Source organism: Apodemus sylvaticus, chromosome 2 (assembly GCF_947179515.1).
Source record: "Apodemus sylvaticus chromosome 2, mApoSyl1.1, whole genome shotgun sequence".
Classification (NCBI taxonomy): Eukaryota; Metazoa; Chordata; class Mammalia; order Rodentia; family Muridae; genus Apodemus; species Apodemus sylvaticus.
Genome location: NC_067473.1, coordinates 161,466,450 through 161,480,645, shown reverse-complemented (window position 1 = coordinate 161,480,645; position 14,196 = coordinate 161,466,450). Strand labels below are relative to the sequence as shown.

The 14,196-nt window shown below is 46.6% G+C and overlaps 1 protein-coding gene across 2 annotated transcripts in view; it reads right to left on the bottom strand.

Annotated features, from left to right (window-relative positions):
• Window positions 1–14,196, bottom strand: part of Ano2 (anoctamin 2) — a 325,589-nt gene that overhangs the window by 210,690 nt on the left and 100,703 nt on the right. For both annotated transcript variants that reach the window (XM_052172696.1, XM_052172697.1), the window contains exon 9: window positions 7,529–7,593. In XM_052172696.1, the coding sequence (XP_052028656.1) occupies window positions 7,529–7,593 (65 nt within the window). The remainder of the gene's footprint in view (window positions 1–7,528; window positions 7,594–14,196) is intronic.

The following is a 14,196-nucleotide window of genomic DNA, read 5'->3' as shown; positions in this document are numbered from 1 at the left end:
GCCCTCTGTCCCTTATATTTCCCAGAAAAGCCCAGAATCTATCTATTAGCCTGGAGATTTCCCTATGAACTTGGGTTCCTTGGGAGTACAGTCATGCTTAATTAGTACCCATGGCCACTAAGAATGTTTGTCAGTGCACAGCATGTGTGTTAGCTTTGCCACACCACAAGAACAGTGTGTAAGGCGCTGTCTGTCTCTGAGGTCCCTTGGTCCCTGAGTCCTGAGGGTAAGCATTATGCTGAGGCTCTTAGAAGAGTCTTTGTAGAGATGTAGAAAGGTCTCAAGGTGTTTGTTATTAGTTTTGTTTTAATGGAAGAGATAAAGTCTAGGCTCATGAAAACTGTTCAAGGTAATGTGTCCATTTTCAAATACAGAAAGAGGTGAGCTACATGGTAAGAGTGTGTTAGCTTTTTGTCACTGTGGCTGGTTGGCTCTACCATTCTAGATTCTGTAGTAGCACTGTACATCATTAAAGGAGTATATGACAAAGAAAACTGTACACTCATGGCAGCCAAGAATCAAAGTAACATAAAGGGACTAGGATCCCAATGTCCTCTTCATGATCATGGTTTTTGGGGTTGGGCAACCCATTCTCTCTCACAGCAATGACATGATGGCCCAAAACTAGTCACTAAGCTAACTCTTAAATACCCCATCTCCTTCTGATGGAACTATGGCTTGGGATAAATAAACTGCATTCTGCATTATGAAATGGACATGAGCCTTTGGGAAACAGGAACAGGATACTGTTCCTAACAGGAATAGGATACTATACATGCTATGGAACTACACTGCAGAGGCCTTTGTTGCTATTGGGAATCAGTGGGACCGGTGGGGAAATGTGTTCCTTCCTCCAAGGATGGAGTTCGGCCATAGGATGAGTAAAGTTTGAAGAGAATATTAGGACTCTAGCCCCTTTCTGACTCTGTCTCAGCTGCCACCAGTGAGCAGGCCTCCTCTGCCACATGCTGTCCCCATGATTTGTTTACATAAGGCCCAAGTAAGTCCAATGGTACCAAACAACCATGGACAGAAAGTTCTAAAACTGTGAGCCAAAACAAACTTTTCCCACTTTTAAGTTGACCATCCCAGGTATTTTGTCACAGTTATGGAAATCTGAGTGGCGAGAGGGTATTCTGAGTCTGTACAGGAAGCAGAACCAGAACTGAAAGAGGGGACTTTGCAGAATTCTGACTTTCTTCCTGTGACTTTCTATCACCTTGAAACCTCCAAGAGTAACAAGCTGCCCTGAAGCAAGGTCTTCCCTATTAGAAAGAGAAGGAAAAGAAGCCACCTTCGCTGCCTTCACCATGCATTAGCCAGATACCACTGCAAACAGGACTCTTCATTCCTTCCATGAACGCTAACCTAACCTCTCAGGTTTGTCCCATCTCTATGATATCATGATTTGTCCAAGGATTCTATTGCACACAAAGATCAATGAGGCCTAAAAATACTCTTCCATACTTTTTCTAGATAAAACCAGTTAGTTCCCCTGAGAAATAAAACAAGACTTGATTTCCAAAGACAAAGAGCTGCTGATCTAGAGTGCTCCATTTCCATCTGCCCATGGAACTCTCCATGGTCAAAATGGAAAATGTAAGTAGTCTGTTCATACCTTACGACCTAACATCTGTACCATATGGATGATGCTACCAGAAGGGTCAATTTTTGGTTCAAAACAGGAGCTACCATCTATGGAAGGCTACCATGAAGCAAAGAACTCTGTCCTCACAAGTCTTGGACTGAGGCCTTCCACAGAAGCTTTGAACATTGGACTTTGACTCCTGGGTCTGTTGGTCAGCCACCAGACCAACAGCAGCCTTCCCTTTGGAAGGGTACAAATCGGAAACAGCTTGTGCTCCATGGAGAAAAGGAGAGAAAGCAGACTGCCAATGAGGCTTTTTATGATCGAATTTAGCCAGAACCCTGATCTACCAGGCAGAACACAATGTATGGAGTGGACCCTTCTGGCCTTTCTTGACTGTGTTACTGCACCCAGCAGCTGCCTGCTTATCTCTGCAACCTCCTCTCTTACACCCTCAATGGTAGAATGCCTATATAATTTTCTCCAGAACCATGAAGTACAATGTCTTTCTAGGTGCAAAATGTTTCTCAATTAAATATAATCCTCCAGTGCTAAGACCCATGCCAAGACCATAGTTCTTGCTGCCACCATGCTAAGTTTCCTTTGGAGTCAGCCTTCCCTTCCTCCCAATTCCGGGTTTCCTGCTAATTCACAGAGCTGAGGGATAAGAGACAGGCAGATACAGATGAGGTCTCTAAGTCAATCATGTGAGCTGCACATCCCTAGTCAAGGGAAATAATGGCTCTGTCTTTGTATCAATGTGACTTCTAGCAGTAATTTCAAGCTAAATACTTTGTCCTTGTATAGGGCAGTGTGGACTAGCAGTAAAGATACAGACTTCAACACCAGTCCTTCAGAGAAATCAACAATTCTGATCCCGTGCCCGCCTCTCCCAGGAAGTCTTCCCTTCCTCTGCTTGCGGCACTTATCCTCTTCCATACTGTGTGGTACTGTTAAGTATGTTTGCTATTACGGCCTTGATCTGCCCCACTCCACTTGCCCATCCATCTCCCTATATAATGGCCAGATCCTGAAAGCCACGGGCTTTAATTGTTATACCTTCCCGTAAAGCTGAGCAAGGAGACTTGTTCATTCTGAGCATCAGTAAATGTGTACTGCATTAAGATGAATGGCCTTTCTAAAACCCAGGTATGATTTGAGGGGAAGGCAATGGAACTCAGGAAATAATTAATCGAGAGTCAATCAACATTTTTCCCCTGTATTTTCTTCCCTAAACCAGTTGTGGACCTTCCCAAGCCTAGCCTGCCCTGCCAGGAAACTTCCTGAGAAAGGATGTGGCCAATTCTGTTACCCTCCTGGAAGGAATTTGATGATGATGGTGAAGGTGGTGGTGGTGGCAGTGGTGGTGGTGGTGATGGTGGTAGTGATGGTAGTGGTGGTGGTAGTAGTGATGGTGGTGGTGGTGGTGGTAATGGTGGTGGTAGTGGTATGATGATGATGATGATGATGGTGGTGGTGGTGGTGGTGGTAGTGGTGGTGATGGTGGTGGTGGAATAATGATGGTGGTGGTGGTGGAATAATGATGGTGGTGGTGGAATAATGGTGGTGGTGGTGGTGGTGGTGGTGGTGGTGGTGGTGGTGGTGGTATGATGATGATGATGGTGGTGGTGGTGGTGGTGGTAGTGGTGGTAGTGATGGTGGTGGTGATGTTGTTGATGGAATAATGATGGTGTTGTTTATGGTGATGGTGGTGATGGTGGTGGTGGTGGTGGTGGTGGTGGTGGTGGTGGGTGGTAGGACGATGATAGTGATGGGCTTGAAGATGCCATAGTACACCCGTGGAGGTCAGAGACACCTCTTGTAAAAGTTGGTTCTGTCTTTCTACCTTTATGTGAGCTCCAGGGATGGAACTTGGTTGCTAGGCTTACATAGCAGGCCTGTTTATCTGTTTATCTATCCTCCCAGCTCCCCCAGGATGTATCTGACCAAGGTACCGCTGCAGAGGATAGATTGGATTACACAGTCTGCTGTGAGAAGCCCCTTAGAATACAACACAAGCACAGTTGCTGAGCCTGGAAGGAGGAGGTAGGAAAGCCTCCTCCTGTGAGCCCAGGCTTCTGCCAGGTCTAGGGTCTAAAATTTGTGGAACTAGGTAGCAAGATAGGAAACATGGCCACCCAAAGTCTCTAGATGTTGTTTCTCCATAGACATTATGTTGAGATCATTGTAGGAACTATTTCATATCTCAGTACTTCAATCCTGACCCTGATTTTAGCTGCAGGAAGCCTCACCCATGAGGAGGTTGTCCCTGGAAATAGGAAAGAGTAAGGGCTGTGTCTTCTTCAGATTTCATTAGAAGACACAGCTGTTGGTCACAGTGAAGCCCCTGCTTATATCAGCCCCTCAATGGGCAACCCTCCAAAGTCAACAGGCTATAATCTCTAGAGCCTAGCACTTACAGAACCTTTTCTATCTTGTGTTGTCAAAATAGGCAATGGCAGATACACACACACACACACACACACACACACACACACACACACACACGACATTAGTTTTAGCAAACTACACTTAAGAGTAGAATCTAATTCAGAAGATATTTAAAGGTTTGCCTGAGACTTATCAAATTTTCAAGATGAAGAAAATCAGTTATGAGCATACATCAGTATTTGTGAAAAGTCTTGGCTCTGGCTCAGATCTGTTCAAATGTAAAAGGTCCCAGGTCTCCCAAGAACCCTAGAAAATGAAGGTTGTCTTGTCTCCATCCTAACTTATTACAGCCTGAAGCAGAGCAGTGAGGGCAGAAGCCTGCTCTTCTGTCTCTGAAGATCCTCTTCTGCCCCCTAAGGGAGCTCAAGGGCCAAATGTTCTATCTCAGACCTCACTCCTCTATATTCTTGGTCATGAACAGTTTATGCTAAGGCATAATAGCTACTGTGTTGGACTGAACCCATGCACCTGAGTCCCTGCCAAGTCCCTCCCTAGAAAACATTGCAGAAGATTCTTGCCAGTGTGCATATTCATGAATGTCCTTCAGACCCCAGAGATTCCAGGACAAATGTAGGATTCAGGGTGGAGAGCCCTACTGGGCTGGAGATGACCCACGGTCTCACAGTGCAGCCTGCTGGGCACCAGTGATGTACAATTCATGGAGACAAGGATGAAGGACGCTGGAATCAGAATGGGCATGTTGTCTCCCCTCTATGATACTCAATTTCCTTTAAGGGACCCCCCCCCAAGCCTCAAGAATAGACTTCAAGGCCTATAACAGTAAACAATAAAACAAGTCTTGACTCTTTCAACACACAGCACAAGTGCATATACAAGTGTTCTAGAATGTACCAACCCACTGTGTAAGTTCTCATCCATCTTTCAAACTACACGAGTGCAGCTTCTTCATGAAGTACAACGAGGCAGCATAGCACACATTAGTAAATAACAACCACACAAAACGTGAGTGTGGTCAGAGCAGGGAGGCACCAGCTTAGTCTCTGCCAAGTGGTTCTTTTTGGGTGGTGGCAGAGGAGATCAGGGATAAGAAACAGAAGAGAGGTAGGTACCTTTAAGATTAGCAAATGGGGAGGCAGGGCATGGTGGCACACACCTATAATCCCTTGCACCTGAGAGGCAGGGACAAGTAGACCTTTGAGGTCAAGGCCAGTCTGGTCTACACAGAGAATTCCAGGACATCCAGGGCTACATAGAACAACCAGGAGAGAAGGAGGAACAGGGGAGGGAGCAGAGGGAAGAGGAAGGGAGGGAAGGAGGGATGAAGAGAAGGGGGCAGGATAACATAAGTCCTTGGCTTCTGTGGTTGGAAAGAGGCAGCAGAGGACTCTGGCAATCAGATAAATGAAGACAAGGTCATTTGAGAAGAGCGTGGAGCAGAGGGTTCATCATGGGACTCACTGAGGGGAAAGGGCTGTTTCCTTCATGTTCCACCTTCGTTTTCTCTTTGCAAGCTCTCTGGGTGACTTCGTATGGCCTCTTGAGAGCCTGCCCATTCCCTCTCCCCAACACCTTCCTTCATAGCAACCTTTCTCTTTCCAGCAATTTTTTTCTGAGATGTGAAAACTCTCAGGCCACTGGATAGACAATTGCCTTCCCACTACACACACATACACACTATGAAGTGTTTATCTGGCCTCCTCGGGGTCACCAGGCTCAGCCTTCCTCCCTTTCCAAGCAAGGCTGGCTCCCTGTCCTATGGACAGTCTCCAGCACTGCTCTAGTTCCCACTGTCCAAGCTACACAGAGCTGAGCTCTCCAAATCTGCCAGCCCAGACACGGGATCTGCCCCCAAGGCAATTCGTCCCCTGCAGATGAGGGTCTTTGGTGGCCAAACCTCAGTGCACATTGGAGTCATTTCCCACATAACTAGCAAGCAAATCACCTGAGGTCTCTGGGGGGGGTGGGGGAGACAGGGCTTTCTGGGAGGGAGGATTTTTGTTTTTTACTCATAGTTTTAAAAACAAACGGGTAGTTAGACAAAACAGGCGACGGAGGTGGGTGGCCACTTGAGATGCCAAGAGAAAGAGATCAAAGCCTAATCCAAATGGAGGAAGCAGACTCCATGTGGCCCCTGGGACAGTCTAGGTGGCCCATGTTATGCAAAGGCAGCCAGGAACCAGAGCCACTGGGTGATGAGCCTTGGTCACAGACACCCCAACCCTTGCTCCCAGGCCCAAGCACTTCAGTTAAAAATTTCAGCTGCAAGGAACACCTGCTTCTCCAGTTCCTTGGGAGGGTTCATGCATCTCAGTGCAAGGAGGTGAGCCTGCCCAGACTCCGCTGCCCCTCCACCCCCACCCCCGTACTGCTTTCTTTTCCTCAGACTGGAATTCATCCCATGGATTCAATCCTTTGGCAGATGCCCCTTTCCCAAACCAGGGCAGTGAACCAGGAACGTTCACTGTATTTGCAACCTTGCTTATTCGATCATTAAAACCACCACAGGGACTCCTGTGGTAGGGAAGCCGTTACGTTGGTCTGTAACCTCAGCCTTCCAACTTTTTCAAATTGATTGCCTTCTACCAAGTTCACACATAGATTCCCTCAGTTCAGCCACTCTGAATCTTTTTTAAATGTATTTATTTTATTTATGACTACTCTGTCTCTGTCTTTAGACAGACCAGAAGAGGGCATCAGATCCCATTACAGATGGTTGTGAGCCACCACGTGTTGACTGGGAATTGAACTCAGGACTTCTGGAAGAGCAGTTGGCTCTTAACCACTGAGCCATCTCTCCAGCCCCAGCCCCTCTGAATCTTGAAAGACAAAGACAAAAAAAAAAATATCTAGTAGCATTTGTGCTTACATCTGGCCCAGAACCTCCCAGCTTTCCAATGTTGCTGCCTCCCATTCTATCCAGGAAGAAGCCTGAGATGCACCAAGTCTCTGAACCCTAGAAATCTAGAATGTAGGCTCTTTAACCATTTTAAGCTCATCAGAACTACTGCACCCTAGTCTGTTCTTTAAAGGAATGTTCAGAAAACTTCCAGGGTGCCTAAAGAAGAGAACCCAGGTTTCCTAGAAGTTAGAAAGGCTATGGAGAGCCCTTAGTCTCTACAAAGCCCATCAAATTCTCCTTTGTATGAGTTCCCACATCTTTCCATGCCCCGCACAGCAGTGTGTCCCCTTTGGGTACCACCCAAGGTTCTATGCTGTCCAAGTCCTTCCCGCAAAAAGGAACGAGGAAGGCACTTCTCTTTTATTCCCAAAGAGCTGGCAGGGAATTTGAGAGTATGCGGTCCATTTAATGATGAAAGTCTTAGCCTATCACCCTGTGTCATCTTCTTCCCCTTCCATCCCCAGCATCTCCTGCATTACTTCCTCAGCCATAGGACACAGAGCAAGTGCACACAGCCTAGGAAGAACAGGCACCTCTACTTAAACAGCCCACTGCTGGGTGTATTGGTTAAGATTTGCATCTTAAGCACTCCCCGGAAGTCACGCACATGCACACACATACACACTCACCTGATGAGGTCAATGGGTTGAAATTTGTAAAACACTCCATAGCGTGCCCATTCCTGATACAGCAACTGAGCAAGAAAAATAAGATAGGAGATTAGTGGTGAGGCAGGCAACTGTTCTTGTTTTGTCCAATGTAAAGTCAACGTGTTACCCCTAAAGCCCAGCTCCCAGAAGTCTTATGATGTCCACATTAAGTATATTCAAATACTATAGGAATTTCTGTCTCCTTCCCTAAATAATAGAGATCACCAATGCGCATCTAGAAACACCCAGACACCTGACAGGTATCTGCTCTATCCCTTGCTTGTCTGGTGCAGCACATAAGTCCTGACACTCACTGTTCACCCATTTAACACGTGTTCACTGGATGGCTCCTATATTCCAGGCAGGGTTCCAGACCCTGGGTGCTGCAATGAAATACATTAAAATCACTGTTTCCATGGTGCTTGGACCTGGTGTGGGCAGACAAGTATAAATATACAAGAGTCATAAATACCATTAAAATAAATCAAGATAGGGATGACATGGGATGGGGTGGGACTCTGTTTTAGATAAGGCGGACAGAGAGTGCCTCTCTGACGAGGAGACATCTGAGCTCAGACCAGAGAGAAACGGGGAGAACACTCATACTCCCTGTGCAGAGGCGGTGAGGTGAGTTTCCATGGGATAATGTAGGAGGAGGCTGTGTGATCGGGACAGAGTAAAAAGAGGGAGATCATCGGAGGCGTCTGTTGCAGAAGGTGCCACCTGTGGTGCTAGAAGCTGTCGTGATAACTCTGCATTTTGAAAGAAGTTCCTGGGAGACTCGCTGCTGAGGGGATTGCACAAGGTTCATCCTAATTGTTATGTGGAGAAAAGACTGGGTGAACAGGGAAATGGAGGCTATTGTTGGAATGGGGGCAGGGGGGGAGATGACAACTGTACTCATAGGGCGAGGAGAGACATTTGATGTTGCCTATTGATTCCCTACAGAATTCGATGAAGCTGGCCTGGGGACTTGAGCACCTGATGTATTTACTAGAATGGGAGGACAGTGGGGGAGAACAGGGCCAGAGAGGAAGAACCAGGGGTTTACTTGAAGATGTGTTTATTTGTGATGCTTTCTGGCCATCCACATGGTGGTCGAATCATCAGCCAGGTATAAAAATCTGAGAGCAAAGGATGGTTCGGGTTTGAGAAGCTAAATTGCTAGTTATCAGAAAAGAGGTGTTCCACAAACTCGTCACATCCTCCAAAGAATGAATAACAAATACAGAACTGGATAGGCTCTGTATTAAAGGACCAGGGGACGGTAAAGAGCAGCCAGCAAAGAGGTGAGGGAGGTGTACAGCCGAGAGAAGAAAGTCTCCAGAAGAAACGGGCAAGTGGGTGAAATGTCGCTAATGAGTCACATGAGACTAGAAAAGAGGCCATTGGAGTCTACAATTTGGAGGTCACTAATTACCTTCATAAGAGAGGTCTCAGGCTAGATGGAAGAGCTAAATCAGAGTGACTGCCTACAAAAGGCTTAGGGAGGAAACAGTACACCAAACCCTCCCCCATCACACTATCGCGCGGTGTGCAGGCACTCTGACAAGCAAGCCACACCTCCTAACAGTTCATTTTCAAAATCCTGGCTATCTACCAACAGTCATCTATCAATAAATCTGGCAGTTTGGTAATGGACTAACATTAGCCCTCACACAGACAGTCACGCTGGCCAGATACTGGTGCTTGACCAGATAATACACCTAGAATTACCTGACAAAGCTATCACCGATTTGTTGTGATTTTTATACTCTTTACATATCAGGCAGAATCCCCGAGGAATTCTTCCATGGAGGACCCACTCTCTAACGAGTCCTAGCCTGTGAAACACCCGCTTGACAGCAAGCCCTTCCCTCTCACCTACAATCCTTCAAAGACCTGCTACTAAAGCTGAAATCAGAACCAGCATTCCTACTTAAAGGCTACAGAATTTTACTGGCATAACATCTCCCAGACACTGTAAAATATAACCAGAAAGCATGCAGGCTGATGGAACAAGGTATTCACTAGCAGTTACTGTTTGCAACGGGGGAGAAACTCAGACACGAAGGGGCCTTCAATGAAGCGAAAGCTGAGGAAGAGGTCTCGGCTCCCAAGTTCTGGCTCTGCTCGTTACACAGCGGCAGGCTCCGGCTTTACGCCTGCCATTGTGAATGCACTTATTCCTTCCCATATCTTTGGTGCATCTATTTTCCTGGGCTACCAAGGGAAAAGCCTGAGCTCCCAGCACCTTGTCGTTATAGAGATACCAGTTCCATCCCCAATGGAGGCTAGCTTGTTTCAGAAGGCAGGATGAATTGAGCTCTCTTGAGGATAACTGGGCTATCACTGCCCATGTCAGAGGCTCTAACTTTCAGGGAAAATGCCTACCTAAGTCATGTGTCCAGGTCAAACCCGAGCCTGAGGATAGATTACTTGTCCCACGGGGGAAACCTAAAAATGTTCTACAAAGCCAGTATGGCTCCAGTGGGCTCAAGACCACACAGACAGGCCACATCAGAAGACCCACTGCTGCTGGGATTCTGGTCCTGTCATCAGACATGTCCAAAGTCCCCAACTCAAGGTAGCATCCTCCACTCACAGGTGTCTATACTCATAGCTGGAGCCAAGTGTGGTGCCTGAACTTGGTAGCAAGGGCAGGACAAATCCTCAGCCGAGCGCCATTCGAGCATCAGTTCACTTCGCAGCGCGCACCACCCTGGCTACCCACAGATACTACAGTTGCCAGCATGGGAGACAGGAAAGGAGGATGAGGACGGACAAGGTTGCTCCTGATCCCCTCCCCCAAGAATTTCATTCATAGACAGAGAAATGAATCATGACAAATTGCAGGTTCCATGATCCCCAAGGGAGATATGCCCTGCAGTCTCAGCCCTGTGACAGTGAGCATACTGTTGACAAAAGGCAGGCAGACAACCAGGGTGACCTGTGTCGGTTTCTTTATGCACACAGAGCCTAGAGCCTTTTGATGTCTCAATAAATATATTTTCTCATTTAAAGCTACACTGTATTCTCTCTCCACCAACTGGCTAAACCTGCGCATAAACCAGAGAGAGGTTGCCACTCCCTACCAATGAATGGGACCTCCTGCCATGCTCTCAGATGACAGTCACAAGTGTCTGACCCTTTGTGACAGATCGAAGCTCATAAACAGCACATTCAGCTCCCCCACCCCCACCCAAGGGGTTTCCTGTCTGACAGTGAGCCTCTGATATAACTGTTTCACAAGATTATAAAAGAATCAAGTGTTACAACCCTTTGCAATGCTCCTGAATGGTCCACGCTGGAGCTGCAGGGTTCTCAGACCTACCCAAGATGGGTAGAAATTTGCCAACTCCAGATACCTCAGAGGCAATTGTGGGATAGAACAGACAAGACTAGCTTCCACTTACAGATGCTCAACAGTCTATAGGAACATCTGGCAACTATCTGAGCCAGATAGTTCTTCTACGGTAGCATGTGAGTTGTATAGCCTGACGGTTAATATTCAAATGGGTGTCCCATGTGAAAGTGCTACCCTGGTATAAAGACACTCTCAAATGCAGAAGTGGCCCCCTTCGCTCTCTTGAGTGATCTATTCACTCTCCACTAGAGAAAAGGCCTACTTGGAAAAGGCAGAGTACCCAGAACCAACAGTTTCCAAAATACTGAAGAAAGTCACAATCCAGTATTGTACCAATGGCCCTCTCCTCTACAAAGGTGAGGGGCCACAGGGAAGCCAGGCAGCCCTCAGAAGATGGTAGCAGCCATTTCTCCTGGGTCCTCTGGGAAAGGAGGAAGCTCTGACAGACATGAAAAGGAGCAAGTGGTTGGAAGCCAGAGGGATCTGTGCGCTCCCTGTTCCTGCTGCCCTGGCTTCTAGGAAGGCAGGAAAGCCCTGTACTCTGGAGGCAAGAAATCGCCTCTTAATTACCCTCCTTGAAGGGAGACCGAGCCTGCCAGCCCCTACATGGGGCTGAGTCACCACAGCTGGGAAATTGCACCAGGCAAGCTGGAGAGAGAGGAGCTCCGTGCTCTCCAGGGCCTCTGGGGTCCCCTGCAGTTGGCCTGACAGAGCTTGGCCCTGGGGAGATCATGGGAACTGGCATGGACTACAAGGAAAGTGTGAAGGTTATATTTAGGGCAGGGTGGCCATCTTGGGATACGGTTTCGAACCATCCTCAAAGGCCCCCAGAGAAGCCATCCCACCCCCAAACACTGACTCCTCCAGCAGTCAAGATTCTTCTTCGCAAGGACCCAGTTTCTTAAACAGTGTGTGGGGACCCCATGTAGAGCTGGAGCGGCTTAACTAACTGTGGGGTCATGAAAAAACTGGGCAAAGGCAAAAGTCTCACAACAGAACTCAAATGCGTAATGACCGGGAGGCGCTACTGGAGGCGCGCACTTGTGTTGCACGGAGCCACTTCACCGTAACTGCCTTGGTGCTGAACAACGCATGCGCTTTTCACCATGCATGCCTCTGTACCATCCACCACCCACAAACACTGCCTGAAACCCTTCAGCTTGACTGGAGACTACCATGTGTCGTAAATTGCAGGGCTTTGCGTCACACAGTTTTCTGCCCCTTTAGGAATATAAGAAATTCATTATGGAAAACAAAGACTTAGTATTTCTTTGCTATCATTTCCGGGTGTCTAATTATCAGATTAGTCTATCTTTAGAATTTGTTTTGCTAGAATGTTTGGTTTTTAAAATTGCAGTTTGAGTTGCTGACTTTAATTTAAAAAAAAAAAATCATGAAATTGGAAATTTGGTTTGAGATTGGGATAGAATTTCCAACCAGTTTGGAGACAGTCCCAAATCGACTTCCACCATTTTACACTACATATTTACACATAAAGGAACTCTCAACACTGGCAATTATAAAATCAATACATCAATCGACCCTGAGAAACGCTAAGGATGTTCTATGTCCTCGGTATCAATATTCATCCAACACTCAACATTTTGGGGCAAAAATAAACAGAAACATTCATCTTGTTAGCATACAGATGCACTTTGTCTTTAAAAAATAGTACTTCTTTCCTGTGTGCTGAGTTCCATCTGTCCTAGCCTCCAGCCACTGTTGCCTGAGAAAAATCTTAGGTACTCCCAGTTGATTTATTCTAAATAGACAAATAGCTTTCTAAATTTTGACTATCCAGTGTTAAGGTACTTGAAAGTATAATTGTTCTCTCATATTACTTCTGAAGATGACAAAAGGAGTCCCATTAGAAATGTTTTTCAAATACATTAGCAAGGCAATCAGAATATAGGTTTCCGAGTGTTCCCAGAATTGGGATAATATAAAAGTATATGTATACCAAAGAACTGATTAAAAATAAATTTGCTTTAATATGAATCAATGTTGATTCATAGACCTATCTTATGTATCTATATACCCCAATTAATGTAAAAATGTCTAAAGCAAAAGTAGAAAGAGAGGAAGGGTTAAGCCTTTCTCCAGGCTGGACTGTAGGCAGCCCTGTATATCAGTCACAGGACTGATGTGGAGTGGAGTAAGAGGCCCTCTCAGCGGAGCCTGTGCTGATGACTCCAGCAGTGGTCTGGCTACCGCCATTTTAGTAATGACACCGCAGTCATCTTCAGACATTTAACCACTCTCCTATCCTAGCTAGATATCAGTCTTCTATCTTAGGTGAACAGAGTGGGGAAAGGTGTTTATTTTCCATCAGGGCTTCTCCTATCCATGGCAAACTTCTCTTTTCTACCCATGGCCCAGGCAGAGACCAAGAGGTGAAGGTACCAGGCCTGGCCAACAAACCTAGGCAAAGGCCACACAAAGGGAACCTGTTCTCTCTGGAGACACTGGTTCCCCTGTGTGCGGTAGCATGCCATCAGCTGCTCTGCGAGTTACCTAGCAAGATACAACTCTACTCAGCAGGCCTCTCACTGACTCTTGGATCCTACTGCCAGCAGGAGGAAGTGCTAGCATCCTTAACAGAAGCCTGAGAGCAGGTTAATATATTCATAACAATAATATTGTGGTAGCAACACAATGGTACTCCAGAAACCCATGCACATATATTTTGGATGGACTGCAATTTGTTTCTCCCTACTAGTGTGAAAAGCAGAGGTCAGTCTGGATTCCCCTGAGTTAACTTTCTGTCCCTTGGCTCTGTAGTACCCCCAGATGGGCTGAGGTCCTCACCACCCAGCAGGCAGTTTCTTGGGCAGGCAATGGATAGTGATGGCCATTTAAAGGGAAGAGACATGAAGTCAGAATGTAGGAGGACAGAAAACAGTCAGTTGAGAGAGGTGAGGATGGGGGAGAAACGCTTCCTCCCTTTCCTTTAAATGTGATGCGGGACTTTTCAGGAAATTAAACACCGAAGCTATTAGCATGAGATAGGAAACAGATGAGGTTGAGACATTGCAGTCCTACAGCAGATTCCCCAGGCGGGCAGAGCAGGGCATGTGTAAGCAATCACAGCCGTATTTCTGGAAAAGACCTTTTATGTTTTTAATACTTAACACTTCATAACAGGGACTAATAGGCAGGATAAAAAGAAGGCAGCTCAAAAGGCAACTTGGGGTATGAGTGGTTTTCCAGACAACAGAATTGGGGGGAGAAGGCATCTCTTGAGCTTCGATCCCTAGTCCCTCCTTCTGCCTCCCACCCAACTTTACCTACTAGAGCTGCC